This window comes from Sinocyclocheilus grahami, unplaced genomic scaffold (genome assembly GCF_001515645.1).
Source record: "Sinocyclocheilus grahami isolate Dianchi unplaced genomic scaffold, SAMN03320097.WGS_v1.1 scaffold180.1, whole genome shotgun sequence".
NCBI classification, from domain to species: Eukaryota; Metazoa; Chordata; class Actinopteri; order Cypriniformes; family Cyprinidae; genus Sinocyclocheilus; species Sinocyclocheilus grahami.
Window position 1 is genome coordinate 1,050,154 of NW_015505359.1, and position 18,430 is coordinate 1,068,583.

At 39.3% G+C, this 18,430-nt stretch overlaps 1 protein-coding gene across 1 annotated transcript in view; it reads left to right on the forward strand.

Annotated features, from left to right (window-relative positions):
* The window catches only part of fam20cb (FAM20C golgi associated secretory pathway kinase b), a 41,085-nt gene that overhangs the window by 20,430 nt on the left and 2,225 nt on the right, over positions 1-18,430 (forward strand). The window contains exons 4-6 of the mRNA XM_016284142.1: positions 13,912-14,004; positions 16,109-16,224; positions 17,779-17,959. Coding sequence (XP_016139628.1) covers positions 13,912-14,004; positions 16,109-16,224; positions 17,779-17,959 — 390 coding nt within the window. The remainder of the gene's footprint in view (positions 1-13,911; positions 14,005-16,108; positions 16,225-17,778; positions 17,960-18,430) is intronic.

Consider the following 18,430-nt stretch of genomic DNA (forward strand, 5'->3'; position numbering starts at 1 on the left):
ATTAAATAATTTATTCAGAAAGCCAAAGCTAAATCTTGGGTGATGCATTTAACATTGACCCAGTCAGGGCTTTGTTCTATTTATATAACCAATGAAAAGGACATGTTTGCCTAGAAATGGATAGCTGAGCACTGGAAATCAATGAAAAATACTCACCACTCCCATGGGTCAGTTGTAATTATTAATGATAATGGCAGCTGCCAATTCTTGCAGCTGGAAAGCACTGGCTGAGATAGAGCAGTTAATTCCAATTACATGGAGGAGCTTGGTACTCGAGTGTTACACAAACCTGAAATGACCCATAAGCAGGGGTGGAAATTAAAAAGGGAATGGGGCAAAAATACCTCCAAAATGAACAAAAAAATGCAGTATCGCATCACTGCAGCTTGTACAATTTAAATTTCTTAAAAAGTCTTAAAATTAGTAACAGCTGACAGCAGATGTCTGATGTTTAAAATGTACTGGTCCTGTTGACAGGCGTATTAGAAGTGTGATTCATAGATTTGATTATCTTGTTGTCACCTGGTTTTATGACCGTTATTCTTGGTTAACGTTCACTGTCACGTTTGATTTTAGGTCATTACAAATCATGTGCCTCATCTCACCATTTCCTCATTAACCCACCCTGAGGTTTTTACGTCCAAGCAGAAAGTGATAAAGCTTGGTAATAGAGACTGACAGGGTCACAGCCTTGATTGTGGATACATGACTCCATTTCACAGTGCACACTACCAGAATTCACCCCTCACACCAAAGGCACCTGAAGGCGGCATTCATGGCCGAATGGCTCATAGACCTGCTCTTAAATGATATATGTTTATGTTTAAATGACCAAAATAAATGAATTAAGGAGTGAGGGTTTTGATTCAGTGAGGTCAGCCAGCCAATGAGAAAGGCATTCCCGTCAGCGAGAGAGGAAATGAACAGACCTGCAGGGCAGAGATAGGAGCCATTTGTCTCTGACTGTTAGGCCTGTGTGGATCATGGAATTTCAGTACGCTGCCTCTCAAGGATGATACTAGGCTGTTTATGAAACAGGAAATCATATTTCCAAGTCCATTTTTTGAATCAAAGACTTAAATTAACTTGGACATCTTAAATTTGAGGAAAAAAATTGACAATTCAGAGAAGTATCTGAGACCTCCGGTAAGACATTTACTGATTTCAGAGGTTTGTGATCCAGTGAGGGTAAGTATTGCCAGTAGAGCCTTGTGATGAAATAAATATATAATATAAAAAAAAAACTGAAACAAAAAAATAAATGAACAGTAGTAATGTATTATCACAAATTATAATAATACACTACTGCTGTTCATTTTTTTATTTTATATTTTGTCATGAATTTTATTTTTGATTATAGAGAAGAAGTATTATTATTATTAAATAATAATAATAAATGTCCAACATTTTTATATATTTTTTTATCTTGGATCTAGGTTCTCTTTATTTTAGTTTTTATGTTATTTTAGGGTTTTATTTTCCTTTATTTTATTTTATTTTAATGTGCATTTAGTTCTCATTTATAGTGAATAAAAATAATAATAATAATAGTGTCCTGACAATATTTTCATTTTATTTTAACTTGTATCTAGGTTGGCAATTTTATTGTTTTATTTTATTTTATTTATATCACAATGCATTTATCACTAAATGTATATTTTTGAGCTGCTGCCCCTTTAATCTGTAAGTGCCCTCACATCCCCCTCCATCCTCCCGCCCCCCCAAAAGAAAGGCGATTTCAGCTGAGGGGACACCCATGCCCCTGCCTCAGTGGAGGTCTGTGCACACCACTGGTTGTGACCTTTACCATTCCTCCACTCTGAGATGTGTGACAGTGACTCTATGTCTTCAAACTCCAGTTGTGTGTAATGGCAACGTCTCAACAACTGAAAGCCCGGATCAAACCACAACAAAGATGAGAGCATACCCTCCACACACTGCACACTTGAACCTGATAGCACAGCCATCAGCTCCACTTGCCAGAGAGAAGATATGCAGTGGGTTATTTGTATGTGTGTGTGCAAGTGGGGGGGTGTTATCCCAGATGTGCTATCATACAGGGAAGCCTGTCAGCCCGGGCCAGTAACTCTGTCAGAGATTGTGTGCAGATGATGGATTCCTCTTTATGGCCTGTTGATCTGGCTGGAATATTTACACGATGCCATTACAGGGATGATGCGCATGAGAGGCTGATGCTGTGGTCTCACTTATTTAGGCCTGCCTGTTTGTCAGCTTAGTGTGTGCTCTTTTATTTTTCTCTCTTTCTCACTCTCTCTTCATCTACCCCCAGCTCTCCCTCTCTGACTCCCTCCATTTGTGTGTGTGTGTGTGTGTGTGTGTTTCCTGTGAGCGCCTGGGTTTTCTTTGCAGTCAAGATCTGTTAGTCCATTGTCATCTCAGAAGTCTCATGTTCAGTGATTGTGAGAGCACTCAATGCTTATCTCAGAAACACAATACATGTGCAAAAGATCTTTCATTATTTTCTCTCTCTTCATCTACCCCCAGCTCTCCCTCTCTGACTCCCTCCATTTGTGTGTGTGTGTGTGTGTGTGTGTGTGTGTGTGTGTTTCCTGTGAGCGCCTGGGTTTTCTTTGCAGTCAAGATCTGTTAGTCCATTGTCATCTCAGAAGTCTCATGTTCAGTGATTGTGAGAGCACTCAATGCTTATCTCAGAAACACAATACATGTGCAAAAGATCTTTCATTATTTTCAACCTAGCCAAGTTACTCATAGCTAATTTTTTTCTCTGTACAAAAAGCAGCCTGTTCTTGAGGGGTATTTTTTTTTCTTGTAGTCTCGTATTCTCGTCAAGCCATTTTTCACATTTGTTCTGCACTTAAAGAAAACAGCTGGCTCATGGAGCTCGGTCTCATACCCTTGAGCACAGCTGTGAAAGTGTGAATTTTTTCAATACAATTTTTTGTTGTAGTTTTTGCTATTAACCCTGCAAAGCCCGCCATGTGAAATAATAGTCTGTCAGTTTTTGAAATGGAACAGTTTATTGAACCTTAAGACAATATATATAAGTTTGGAGCTCTTACTTGAAGAGAAAAAAAACCCATCTTATCTTTTTCAGAGGCCCAAACTGAGTAAAGATATGCAATTTCATGCAGTTGTTGATAGTTACATGGCCGAACATTAAAGGTCCCATATTGAACACCTTTCTGGAGTTTTATTTTAGGTTTTGATGTCCTTAAGAATATATATTTGCGGTATAAGTACCAAAAACCATCTCAGTATATTTTTACAGCTCCTCTCTCAGGAGCTCTGCTGAGAACGGGTCGATTTTGGTCTGTCTAATTAATATTCATCAGCTTCTCTTCTGATTGGCCTGTTGTTTTCTGAGTGACGCACGGCCAGGCCAACCACAGGTAACTAGGGTCAGCCGACATCACAGCGCTAGCTGGAGGCAGCAAAACAAAGGGGAAACTGGAGGCGGCCCATTCAAACCAGCGCAGATTCGGCTACATAAGGAGCTTAAAATATCATAGACTGGACAGAAAGGATCGTCAAAAATGCTCGCATTTGCAGCGCACACTTCTTAACAGAAAAGGTTCAATAAAGTATTGTCTTTTGTTGTTATGGGCGCGTCTACAGATTTCTTGCCATATGTCTAGGTTTCTTGCATCTCACGACTATGTCGTGTATGAAATAATGTCTGTGCATGTGTGTAAAACAACAAACTGCCGCTTTATAGATATAATCAATTGTAATTAAATATACATTGTTGTGATTAATTGTGGCTGGAACAATAATGTAGCTGTTAAAATAGTTGCCTGCTGAAATTGAAATGTATATACATCTTCACCATGACTAGATAGACACGGTGAGTTTGTCTTTACTATACACGTTAGATGTGATACACCTCATAGTAACAATCCTGTCAGACCGTCCATCCTTTGAGTGAGAGTATAACGTTACAGGTCGGCCGATCTGGTTTAGTGGTTAAAGTTAACCTTTTCAACATGTTTCCGTGTTGTCCTTGCTCAGCAAAAGCATGGACGCGATGTTGTCTGGGGGTTTGGCAAAAGGAGAGTGGGACGGTGGGCGGTGTTCGGGGTGGTGACTGAAGGCAATGACTGTGTAGTTCTGACGTCAACTTTTTACGGAAGTCACAATGGTTCGTGAAAAATAGCTAGAACTTTAATAGGCTGTGTGCATTTTACTGTGGACTGACTGTTTTGAAATTATATGGTAGTTAAATAGCCCCTAGACCTCAGTAATCGTGAAAAAAGCCAGGAAATTTCAGTTTTGAGAATATGGGACCTTTAAGAAGAAATTCTAATATTCTTAAATTCTCAGCAAGTGTAAATTTTGAAATATTACTAACCATATAAAAGTTATTACTTAATACAAATCCTTAAAGATTTTACTGCAAAAAGACCTGTGTATCACAACCTGAAGGTGGACAGAATTATAATAGGCCTATAAATGGCCTTTTACTTGCTAAATATAATATGAACTATCAAACAGAAGACATGTAGTCGATTTTCTATAACAGGTTTTCAGTAAGGTTTTAATAATGTTGATAATTTAGAGACCTTGCAAGTTTGCATATTAATTCATTGGTGGTTTGAACAGATGGCACCGAATCCTGGAGGGGTGACCGTGTGATCCTTGACAAACAGCGGTCTTGACAGGTAGCATCCCATTGAACGATTTGTCCCTCTCTCCCGGAAATGCGTGGGTTGTGGGTGCGCAGCCAGGGTAGTCCAAGAATGATCGCATGATTGGGAGACTGGATGACGTAGAATTTGATATATTCAGAATGGAGGGTTCCTATTTTTAGTTTGACTTCTTCGGTGATACGTAACACTTTCCCCTCTCCGAGGGTCAGCCTTCTAGCGCCTCCACTGCCAAAGGGAAATTACAAGGGGTAAGTGTGAGGTTATGTTGCAGGGCGAATTCATGTGAAACAAAGTTTCCAGCCGACCCGGAATCTAACAGGGCGGTAGAGGTAATAATTTTATCATTGACAGTTATTTCAACTGGCAACATTATGCTTGAGGGGGAAGTAGTGATACGATTGTTGACACTCACCGATCGGGGTTTGGATGATGGACGGACCGGGCAGGAGGAGTGAAGCCCAGCTGCATGGGCTCTGTTATGGCATTGGTCTCTGGCGTGAAACGAGGCATGGACCGGGTAGGACGTCGTGAGAGGATCAAATTGTCAATTTGAATGGCGAGTTCAATGAATTCACTCAAACTTTTCCCTTCATCTCAGCGAGCCAACTCTGACTGGAGCTCCGAATTCAGTCCCCTCCGAAACAGGAGATTGAATGTGTCCTCGATCCAACCTGTCTGGGCAGCAAGGGTGCGAAAGGACAGGGCGTACTCGGCTGCCGGTCTACTTCCTTGTGAAAGTGTTAAGAGTTGGTCTCCTGCACTTTTCCCCTCCGCAGGATGTTCAAAGACTTCGCGGAAGTGTTGGAGAGATGTTGTGAAGGTGGGAAATGAAGAACCGTCCACTCCCCAAACAGCGGTAGCCCAATCCAGCGCCCTCCCGGTGAGCAATGTACACACAAAGGCAATGTGTCTGTGTGGCTAGAGTCTGTGGGGTACAGCGAGGGCTGTTGATTAACAAAGAGCGAACACTGAAGCAAGAACCCTTTGCATCTGGCAGGGTCTCCGTCAAATTTCTCTGGGAAAGCTAGTCGTGGGCTCACTGGGGATGTGGGTGATGTTAGGGGTGGCGTGGCGTAATGAGACGCCGGGAGCGGCTGCAGCCGCAGTTGGCGTTATTTGAAGGCCTTGCAGCGCCTTCACTAACTCCTTGGTGAGTGAGGTAAGCCGGTTTAGTTGGTGGTGATGCATGGCGAGCTGTGTGGCCTGCGCAGATAGCTCAGTGGATAATTGCCTGAGTGCTGCTGGATCACTGTGCGGCGAAGTCTTCTGTTGCGAATCATCAGCAGAGTCTGGATCCATTTGCAGCGTTTATTGCGTACACAGACAAGACAGGGTCAATCACCAGTAGATACAATAGCGGAGGCTAGGCTGAGACAGAACGTGGGACGGGCAGGAGGTCGAGGCAGGCGGCAGACAATCACAGTAGTAGAACAATCCAAGTCAGGGCAGGCAGAGACAAATCAGAGTACGATAAACAGTCCCAGGTCAAACGAGTAGACAAGATACAGGGTAAACGCTCAGTAGTGACAGCCGGGGCAAATCAAGACTTCACAGTGAGTAGCTGTGAGTGTTTGGCTTATATGTGACGTGTTAAATTACTCCGTTACTAAAAAAGTAATCAAATTACTAAGTTATTTAGTAACTTTATACTAAGTAATGCATTACTGCCCAACACTGCCAATAAGAAGTCTGATGTTTTCACTAGAAGATCCAGTTGATGTTTTATTTAAAAATACAAGGGCAAATTACAAGGGCAGAAATTATAATTCTGTCATCATGATGAGAACATACCCTTTTGCTTTTGTGGAACACAAAAAAAATATACAGTATATATGATATTTTGAAGAATGCCCAGTCTGGTCCTTATTTACTTTCATTGTATGGAAAAGAGCAGCTTGGACACTCTGCTAGATATCTATAAGTCAATTACAAGTTAAGTCATTCAGGTATGAAAAGATGTAAGGATCAGTAAACAATGACTAATCGTTTTTATTTTTGGGTGAACTGCCTCGTAAACCCGTTTTACTAATACAGAGGGAATTTTTCCTCTCTCCGAAGTGTCGTTTGTGTCGAATGTAGGAAACGAATCTTTACAGAATTCTTTACAGGGATTGTTTTGACCCTTTGACAGGCTTGGCCTGTGTCTGGTTTCCTTTGTTATAGTTTTCTGGTCCAACAGTCAGCTGAGTGTTGTTTTCCTCATGTCTCTCTGGGGTTTTACGGGAATAAATGAGAGCTCTCAAGCTCCAGCTTAACAAGGTTGTCTGGAGTACCAGCATGAGAGGAGGGGGTTTAGAGTTCTCCACCCACAGAACACTCCTCAGAGGGTTTTGCCATCAGCTGCTGTCTCAGAGCCTTTTAAAAAGCCATTTTTTTTCTCTGTTGGGACCATTTGTGTTATGGAGTTAATGTTAAGCACTGAATTTACCTTGATGGAATCTTATTTTAGGGGAAGTCGTGGCCTAATGGTTAGAGAGTCAGATTCGTAACCCAAAGGTTGTGGGTTCGAGTCTTGTACCGGCAGGGATTGTAGGTGGGGGGAGTGAATGTACAGTGCTCTCTCCCACCTTCAATACCACGACTGAGCTGCCCTTGAGCAAGGCACTGAACTCCCAACTGCTCCCCGGGCGCCGCAGCAAAAAATGGCTGCCCACTGCTGTGTGTGTGTTCACTTTGGATGGGATAAATGCAGAGCACTCATTCCAAGTATGGGTCATCATACTTGGCAACATGTCACTTCACTTTATTTGATGAAAAACGTACTATTGAACAGAGGCAGATGTATGCAGATGCTATGTGCTGTCACCGCAGTGGAGGCCTTGTCTGAGTCAAGTGCATGGGCACAGTGGTGCTCAGTAAGTGTTTAGAGACATAATACTACACTGCAGTACATTAGACAGTGAGCTTTCATAATAGCTATGATAACATGCTGATGCAGTATCCAGAGTACTGAAATCAATGTTTTATGTCTTGGCTGCTTCTTTTAAAATGTGGTATAAATATACGAATATACACTGCTGATCAAAAGTTTGGGTTGGGTAAGATTTCTGAATGTTTTTTTTTTATGCTCACCAAGGCTGCATTTAGCTACTCCAGTCTAATTCTTCAGAAATCTTTATAATTTCCTTTGTTATAGTTTTCTGGTCCAACAGTCAGCTGAGTGTTGTTTTCCTCATGTCTCTCTGGGGTTTTACGGGAATAAATGAGAGCTCTCAAGCTCCAGCTTAACAAGGTTGTCTGGAGTACCAGCATGAGAGGAGGGGGTTTAGAGTTCTCCACCCACAGAACACTCCTCAGAGGGTTTTGCCATCAGCTGCTGTCTCAGAGCCTTTTAAAAAGCCATTTTTTTTCTCTGTTGGGACCATTTGTGTTATGGAGTTAATGTTAAGCACTGAATTTACCTTGATGGAATCTTATTTTAGGGGAAGTCGTGGCCTAATGGTTAGAGAGTCAGATTCGTAACCCAAAGGTTGTGGGTTCGAGTCTTGTACCGGCAGGGATTGTAGGTGGGGGGAGTGAATGTACAGTGCTCTCTCCCACCTTCAATACCACGACTGAGCTGCCCTTGAGCAAGGCACTGAACTCCCAACTGCTCCCCGGGCGCCGCAGCAAAAAAAGGCTGCCCACTGCTCCGGGTGTGTGTTCACTGCTGTGTGTGTGTTCACTTTGGATGGGATAAATGCAGAGCACTCATTCCAAGTATGGGTCATCATACTTGGCAACATGTCACTTCACTTTATTTGATGAAAAACGTACTATTGAACAGAGGCAGATGTATGCAGATGCTATGTGCTGTCACCGCAGTGGAGGCCTTGTCTGAGTCAAGTGCATGGGCACAGTGGTGCTCAGTAAGTGTTTAGAGACATAATACTACACTGCAGTACATTAGACAGTGAGCTTTCATAATAGCTATGATAACATGCTGATGCAGTATCCAGAGTACTGAAATCAATGTTTTATGTCTTGGCTGCTTCTTTTAAAATGTGGTATAAATATACGAATATACACTGCTGATCAAAAGTTTGGGTTGGGTAAGATTTCTGAATGTTTTTTTTTATGCTCACCAAGGCTGCATTTAGCTACTCCAGTCTAATTCTTCAGAAATCTTTATAATATGCAGATTTGGTGCCCAATGGAACATGTCTTATTTTTATAAATGTTGAAAACAGTTGTGCTACTCCGTGGAAATAGTGATACATATTTTTTCAGGATTCTATAATAAATATAAAGAATAGTATTTATTTGAAGTAGAAATCTTTTGTAACATTATACATGTCTTTACTGTAAGTTTTGCTCAATTTATCACTTTATTTGATGAAAAACGTACTATTGAACAGAGGCAGATGTATGCAGATGCTATGTGCTGTCACCGCAGTGGAGGCCTTGTCTGAGTCAAGTGCATGGGCACAGTGGTGCTCAGTAAGTGTTTAGAGACTACACTGCAGTACATTAGACAGTGAGCTTTCATAATAGCTATGATAACATGCTGATGCAGTATCCAGAGTACTGAAATCAATGTTTTATGTCTTGGCTGCTTCTTTTAAAATGTGGTATAAATATACGAATATACACTGCTGATCAAAAGTTTGGGTTGGGTAAGATTTCTGAATGTTTTTTTTTTATGCTCACCAAGGCTGCATTTAGCTACTCCAGTCTAATTCTTCAGAAATCTTTATAATATGCAGATTTGGTGCCCAATGGAACATGTCTTATTTTTATAAATGTTGAAAACAGTTGTGCTACTCTGTGGAAATAGTGATACATATTTTTTCAGGATTCTATAATAAATATAAAGAATAGTATTTATTTGAAGTAGAAATCTTTTGTAACATTATACATGTCTTTACTGTAAGTTTTGCTCAATTTATTGCATTTTTGCTGAATAGATGTATTAATTTCTTTCAAAAGATTATACTGACCCCAAGCTTTTGAATGGTAGGTTTTTTTTATCTTAAAATATGACAATCCATTCTGAAAATATTATTACCTTTGTAAATGAGGAAAACTTTAATAGAATCCATATTTATTGACTGAAAATATTATGAATTGTTATACAAATTACAATCATAGTCCTGTTGATTGACATCATTTTTATTCAAACCAAAAATTTTGCACCTATTAAAGTTCTTTGTAATATTGTACTTGTGTACTTGTTTACCAAGGAGACAATATAGTTAGTTAAAGAGCCTGAGATGAAATGTGAGTCATTGTGATGTGTGAAGAAATATCTCTTTTGAACAGAACGTTTTCATAGTGCATCTCCATTGTGCATTTTCCAGTCAGGCAGTAATTTTGTGAAAATATTTTGTATATATTTGAATCATCTTGAGTACATATTTAAAATATTTTTTTAGTCAATAAACAAAAATATAATTGTTAGTGCAAATTAAAAATAAATATCACTCTTAATTAAATAATTAAATAAATTATTAAGAGTGATAAGTGTTTTAGGGGACTTCATTTTCTTAAAGTCCACAGGGCCAAAAGTGCCCGTAGATAAAGAAACACCCGTACACACTTCTCCGCCAATTAAACATTTGAGTGTCTGGGGGCAAGTGTCCAACGAGTTCATCACAAGGACGCTTCTGGGTTCAGTGCAGTAGTAGGCCTGTTTCTTCCGGCAGAAACACAAATCCAGGCCTTCGTGCCTGAAAAGAGATTCACAGTTGGCGACGGAGCGACATTATCCGGGGCTCTGAGGAGCGGACTGCAGAAGAATGTGAAGTTGGAGACTCTCGTTTGGCAGGTCTCATGCTGTGTTATTTAACGATTGGTGAGCATGTCAGCCTCACAGCTGCGCCTTAAACGACTGCCGCCAGCTGAGGACGATACTTGAACGCCTGATTTTGCCAAGATAAGGATCTGTTTCCATTACAGAGCTGGCACTCTTCACACCAGCTACCTTGTCTTTTGTTCAGACTGGCTTGTTTGCCACAAAGACATTGGGATGTGACATGATTCACTTTCCAGAAAAGTTATTGTTTTGAACCATCTTCTTGCATGATAAAGACTGTTGAGAAAGGAGAGATCCCAGCTGGATTTAATTGTTCTGACATTCGGACAGCATTCAGAGAGAGAGGGAGAGAGAGAAAAGGGAAGAGAGTAGAGAGAAATCTCAAGTATGTTTGAAATGGAGTCTGCTGAAAACATTTCAGCGGGACTGTATGAAGTCGGGCTGTTGGGTAAAAATAGTTCCTCTGGCTCTTGTCTGTGGAGAAATGTTTGCCTGGAACTTGATATGTCCTCCATTGACCTACAAGTATTGATTAAATAATATTGTTTTCATATTGTTTGGTCTGTTATTAACTGCTCATGTACAATATCATAATTTTGGATGTTAAAAGTTTTGTTGCTTTAAATCCATGTCAGTTATCTGTTTGAGAGAGGCGGGGCATAGAGGACCTACAATAATGTACAGTATTTGAAAAACAGTGTGTTTTTTGAACATTAAAGCATGTCAACATATTCTGTTACACTAAATACACAAAATAATAATCTTTAAAAAAGCATCATATGACCCCTTTAAAAATTGTCTTTGATCTTTCAAGCGCTATCGTTGCACTCAGCGGATGTTGCATTGCTTCTGTCCAAAAGACGTGAAATAAAAAGCACCTTTCCATAAAAAAAAGTGTCTCACATGGCTCCGGGGGATGAACAAAGGCCTCCTGTAGCGAATCGATGCGTTTTTGTAAGAAAAATATCCATATTCAAAATGTAATAATCACTTGAATCTAGCTTGCGCTCACTGTTGTAAAACGGAAGCAGTTCCGGGGGAATTACGTATGAGTTCAGTTTTGGGTTAACAAAACAACGGTCACTAATTAGAAGTACAAAACGAGGATTTGTAAAGAAGAATGTCGGAGGATTTCGATATAAGCCAAGAGGAGACTTGTTTTCCTTTGTTAAAGTAAGGAAACTTGGCTTCTTTTGATTCTGTAAACATACGTTGGTTTTCACGAGACTCACCAGTGCAAGCGCAACGCTTAACTCATACGTCATGCTTCCGGAACTGCTTCTGTGTACAACTGCTGGCGCAAGCTAGAATTAAAGTGATTATTACGTTTTGAATATGGATATTTTTCTTACAAAAACGCATCGATTCGCTACAGGAGGCCTTTGTTCACCCCCTGCAGCCGTGTGAGACACTTTTTTTTATGGAAAGGTGCTTTTTATTTCACGTCTTTTGGACAGAAGCAATGCAACATCCGCTGAGTGCAACGAAAGAGCTTGAAAGATCAAAGACAATTTTTATTATAACTCCGACTGGATTCATCTGAAAGAAGAAAGTCATATACACCTAGGATGCATCGGGGGTGAGTAAAACGCAGCCTAATTTTCATTTTGGGGTGAACTAACCCTTTAAGGTATTAGCATTGCAGTATTTTTTGTTTTTTAATATTCTTTTTTTTTTTCATGGTTCGGTTATTTTTAATTAAAGAGTAATAAAATAAGGAATGAAAACATGTTAAGTATGTTAAATAAGGTAAAATATGTTAAAAAAAGACTTTCTTCCAGACTTCAATCCAGAAATAATGGAGGGGCGTCTCAAAGTTTTTCTGACAGGGTGCTTAGGCGGAGCCTGTGTAAGGCTGACCACAGCGAGTTGGGGCAAAAATGCCACTAAATTGGACAAAAATGCCCCCGCACAAACAAATTAAATATATTACGACTGTTGGTAACAAAATGAAAATGAATAGAAAGTGTTGATTGCGGCATTAAATTAAGATCTGCTCATGTTGCACCGGATTTCATTTTAGGTGTTTTTAGTGTTGCGCATTATAACCAATCACATGCAATTCTGTTGAGCTTAGGAATGCAATGGCCATTCAGAGGCCATTTTAGGGTTTTGAGTGCACGCCCGTTCGCTGACTGAATTCCGGACGCGCAGATGTATGTACAAGAGATTAATTTCAGTGTTGACAGCTTAAAGGGGTCCTATGATGTTGCTAAAAAGAATATTATTTTGTGTATTTGGTGTAATGAAATGTTGCAATTCTGTTGAGCTTAGGAATGCAATGGCCATTCAGAGGCCATTTTAGGGTTTTGAGTGCACGCGCGTTCGCTGACTGAATTCCGGACGCGCAGATGTATGTACAAGAGATTCATTTCAGTGTTGACAGCTTAAAGGGGTCCTATGATGTTGCTAAAAAGAATATTATTTTGTGTATTTGGTGTAATGAAATGTGTTTATGCGGTTTAAGGTTCAAAAAACACATTATTTTCCACATACTGTACATTATTGTTTCTCCTCTGTGCCCCGCCTTTCTGAAACGTGTCGATTTTTACAAAGCTCATCGGTCTGAAAAGTGAGGTGTGCTCTGATTGGCCAGCTATCCAGTGCGTTGTGATTGGCCGAATATATCAAGCCTGTGACGGAAATGTTACGCCGCTTACCATTTTGTGATGCCTTGTCCCGGCCAGAGCGACGAGACAAAAACATTAAAGAGCTTGAAGTTGATGTATTCCCTCAGCGACCAGCACGGATCAGCTCCAGGCATGACGAAGCGGATATCGTCCTCTTTTGGAAGGCCAAACAAAATAGTTTAGCTTTCACAACGAAGCACACAGCGCCTTCACGACATGGCGGCGGCGGCAACAATACTACAGCGAGAATAAAAGTTACGCCTTCTTTCTTTGCGTGAACATTTGGGCGGCATTATGCAAATCTTTCCACATCGTGACATAGACGTGTGGGGGCGTGTTATAACGAGCCGTTTTAGGTAGGCGTGGTTGACTCTTAACTTTTATAAAGAATATCTCTTTGGATTTGAGATTTTAGTCTTTGCAACTTTATAGATCTTTATGCACCAAGTGCTTGTAACACTCCAAAGAGAAAGGAAAAATTTAAATCGCATCATATGACCCCTTTAAGTGATTATAACGATAGTTTTTTTTTTGAGAGTGATTAAACTCGCGATAGATCAAAGTTAGTGATAATGTCACTTTCTGTATAATAATTTTTTCACTGTTTGAATAACCTTGGAAAGGAAACGTTTTATAATTACCAATTTCTAATGTTTTTTATTACATTTTAATCACGTTAAATACAAATTCAGTCCCATTAAACATATTTTATTAGCCTACATGACACCCATGTCTGGGTCTTGCCTAAAAAGACGGGTTTATGATATTTGTAGTTAATAGATTTGGCTGCTTTTAGCCTTACCCTGGAGTTGGTCCACCCTCCGCCTATGACAGGGTGGCTTTAGTTTCATGGGCTAGGGCTGCGAGTATGGCTTTGTTGATGAAAGGAACTTACAGCAGATTAACCTTTGCCTTGCAGGCAGACACGGGAGCAGGAGACACCCCCAGACTTCTTCTACTTCTCCGATTTCGAGAGGCACAACGCTGAGATCGCAGCATATCATCTAGACAGGTAACGGGCCATAAATGTCAGCCTCCGGCATGAATAGTGTGTGTGTGTGTGTGAGATGTTTGTCTTCCCCTGACTCTATATGTGTATGTATACATCCACCATATGCCACTTATAAATGTTTGCCTGCTTGTGTATATGAACCGTTGGGGCTGCATTTATTTGCACAAGAATGTTTTGTGTGCCTGTGAATGTATAACGCTTGTGGTCCTGCACGTTTGAACTTGTGTTTATATGTATGTGTGAAAGTACAGACTGTGAGTGTATCTCGGGGCAGTAAGCAGTCAGAAACCTGCAGTTTAACACTCATAAACACCAAATCCAGAGAGAACATAATGACTCACACAAACACATCCGTCAGTATCTGATCACCAATCGAGCTCCATCCATTATTGTCTGCTTAGAGGTGATTACCCATCTGATGAATGTCAGTGATTGAGAGGCTTTAATTCGTGTCAGCCACAATAACCCATGTACATCTGTCCTTGTCAGCTCATTTCAGTCGAATGTATTGGTTGTTTGCTATATGAGTCAGATTTTCCCCGATTGTGATCTGAGACTCAGGGATTTATTGCCATTATAGTTTATTTCCATTCTCGTCTCGTTTTCTCCTCATCAGTGTGATCGGTCGGGGGTGGACAGCTGGAAATATTGTCCCCAGGCCCTGTCAGGACCACTGGACATAAACAAAAAAAAATTACTGGAGAAAAAGATTATTTTATTATTTTTAAGAATGTTTATTTTTACAGAAAAACTAAATAATCATTAAGAAGATGATTTTTGTAGTGATTTTTTTCTCCTTATTGAGGGAGTGGGGGCCAAGCCATAAAAATGTGAGAATTCTAGTGGTGGCCCTGCTCCACTCTATGGAGGTCCCTCACACGACTGGCGTGTTGTGGTGTCCTGTGCTGTTCTCTGTCAAGCACTCCGCCTCTCCTCTCCTCTCCTCTCCAGCAGTGTGAGCATAAGTCAGAATGAACCCAGCATGAGTCTTGGGCACAGTATAATCATTCAGCAGGCCCTGCCCAGTCCAGACCGGCTTGGTCCGCCTCACTTCCATCTGCACATCTGGCCGGGAGTAAAATCTAGTCTGTACACACAGGCATGTGTGTGGGTAGAAAGCGCAACCAAGAACATGAAAAAAAATACTAGCTTTTCTAAATAAAGTTCATCTGGGTTAGACAAAAGTGCAGGTTGTTATTTCTATTTAAAAGCACCATCACCCAGTGGGCCTCTCTGTCCTCACAAGCCCACCACAGCTATATCTGACAAAGTACCATTAATTATCTGATTTTAGTCGATGGGAAAGGCTCATTGTAGCGTGGCTTTAGGGAGGATGTCAGGATTGAGGTAGAAGAGTGGTTTGAAAAGACAGCTTTTCATTTGTCCCACAGTTCCCTCGGAGTTATACATCGGACAGTGAGAGCGGAGGAGAACGCTCCTGCACACAAACTCTCTCTGTCATCTCTGTCAGCATGACTGGGCAATTAGTAGCTTCAAGTGCTTTTATCCCTTAGGCCCTGTCCATTAGTTATTTTCAGGGAGATTTTTTTTTTGCCCTGTCAGCAGAGGGCTTACACTTGCACGCAGGGTGAATAGGCTTTAAAACACATAACCAGTTCAGTCAGAAAGAAAGCCTACAAATTTGTCACATTCAGCAATAAATTCAGTTTCATTCAAGGTCAGTTCGGTCAAAAGATATAATAAATTATGAATGAAAATGTATTGTTTCCCCAGTTATGAAATATGAAATATAGAGTAACTAAAAAGGCTGTGATAAAAAAAAAAAAACATCCCTTGACAGAGTAGTAATTTATTGTTCAAAATCTATGAAGTGTATTTTATGTAGAATAGTTTGAGTGCCCTCTACTGGTAAGTTAGCGCCATAGTTTTGCCCAACAATTTGCTATATTAATTTTTTGAGTGTATATTAATTTAGTTTACAATATTCCATTTAAAAAGTTTATATACATACATATAATAATAATATAATATAATAATGTATTAATATGAAACGTTTAATATGTAAATTATGAACAGTATGAACTATAAAATTGAACAAATTATGAAAATCAAAAATAATTTTGTCTCATTGATTGATCAACAGGATCCTGGATTTCCGTAGAGTGCCGCCAGTGGCTGGACGACTGGTGAATATGACCAAAGAGATACGAGATGTGACCCGTGACAAAAAACTGTGGAGAACCTTTTTCATTTCACCAGGTACACAACACCGCAGAAGTCACATTTTACTCTTCTCTTTACTCTTTAATTCTATCAATTGATAAGCACTGAATGGTTTTCAGTTAGTTAGTTTTGGCCCATACAACTAAATGAGGCAAGGTCATTTCTGATCACCAGTTCAAGGTGTGCTCTTTTGTTATTATTATTATATTTTGCATTGTATTTTAGCTTACCATTGTAAGTAACCAGTAGATGGCGCTGTTGGTCAATTAATTTTCAAGTGAGACCTCATTTGACACGAACTTCAGATTTGTGCCATAGAATTCCCTTTATAGGCTGACATTGAGCAATATACACTACCCTTCTTAAAAATATATATATTGTTTTTGAAATAAGTCTCGTATGCTCACAAAGATGGGTTTATTTGATCAAAAATACAGTAAAACCAGTAATGTTGTGAAATATTATTACGATATTAAATAACAGTTTTCTATTTTCCATTTTCTAAGTGTCTAGTTTCAAACAAGACCCGATTTCTGAATATAGACCACAGGGTTCAAGAGTTACAGACATTTTTATTTTGGTATGTTGTTTTTCAGAAAATGCTCAAAAATAGGGGTGCAGGTTAAGAGGTTAATATATTTTAAAATGTAATTTATTCTTGTGATGGAAAATCTGTATTTCCAGCAGCCATTACTCCAGTCTGCATGATTAAAAACCATCATTTAAAGTCAATATGAAATACTGTCCACAGCCAGTGCAATAATATGATGTGTTTCCGTGTGAAACAGGATATTCAATAACAAATTGTAGTTTGATTGATGTGTGAAAAGTATTTAACAACTCAAAATTAAATTGTAGTATTATTCATCCTTTTTACAATATTCAATTTATTTCAGTATTTATGTATTTTCTCTGAAATTGCTTAAAAGTGTGATTTTTCTTTTCAATTAGAGGAGCCAGTTTTGTAAATTAGACTTAAAATGTTTAATGCAATAAGTAAAACAATAAATTTACAATAATCTGGGCAAATTTTTTTTTACTAAATGCTGAAGTAGGATTAATTATAGTTGCTAGTTTTCATTTATATGAGACAACACAATACAGAGTAAATAAGCAGCAATGCAGAGAGATACAGTGGGTACGGAAAGTATTCAGACCCCCTTAAATTTTTCACTCTTTGTTATATTGCAGCCATTTGCTAAAATCATTTAAGTTAAATTTTTTTCCTCATTAATGTACACACAGCACACCATATTGACAGAAAAACACAGAATTGTTGACATTTTTGCAGATTTATTAAAAAAGAAAAACTGAAATATCACATGGTCCTAAGTATTCAGACCCTTTGCTCAGTATTTAGTAGAAGCACCCTTTTGATCTAATACAGCCATGAGTCTTTTTGGGAAAGATGCAACAAGTTGTTCATTACAAAAACATTTAATGCACAATAAGGCAAGAAACATGCCTTAATGAGGTACATTTTTAATTTTATGTTGACTTTAAAAGCAACATTATAAATGTACTGAACTCTAGTCAGTGCCATCAATTTAAGTTTTTTTTTTTTTTAATTACGCTCTATCATCCCTCCAGCCAATAACATCTGTTTCTACGGTGAATGTTCGTACTACTGCTCCACTGAGCATGCTCTGTGTGGGAAGCCTGACCAGATCGAGGGCTCATTAGCAGCATTTCTGCCCGACCTGGCCTTGGCCAAGCGCAGGACCTGGAGAAACCCCTGGAGACGGTCCTATCACAAACGCAAGAAAGCAGAGTGAGGACCACACAGCACATTTTATTTAGAGAAATACAATAAAAAATGTAAAATAAATATATATATATATATATATATATATATATATATATATATATATATATATATATATATATATAAATTAAAATGTTAAAAATCAGCTGTCCTAACATGAAGCTCTTTCATTGGAACAGTGCTGAAATAATTGATTTAGAGGCTGAAATACAGGACATATTCATTATAAAAATCTTCAATAGGAGGGTATTAAACATGCAACATGTTTTATCTGCTCAGTTCTAATTATCCAGTTTCTCCTCAGATTATCATGAGTCCTCTAGTGTCTCATTACAGTGACCTTCATCATGTTGTGCTGTTGCATTGAACAGTGTGTGTGTTAGTGTAAGCTAATGAGGAGTGTGTGTGTGTGTGTGTGTGTGTGTGTGTGTGTGTGTGTGTGGGTGTGTGTGTGGGGGTGGGGGGTGGATCCTTTTT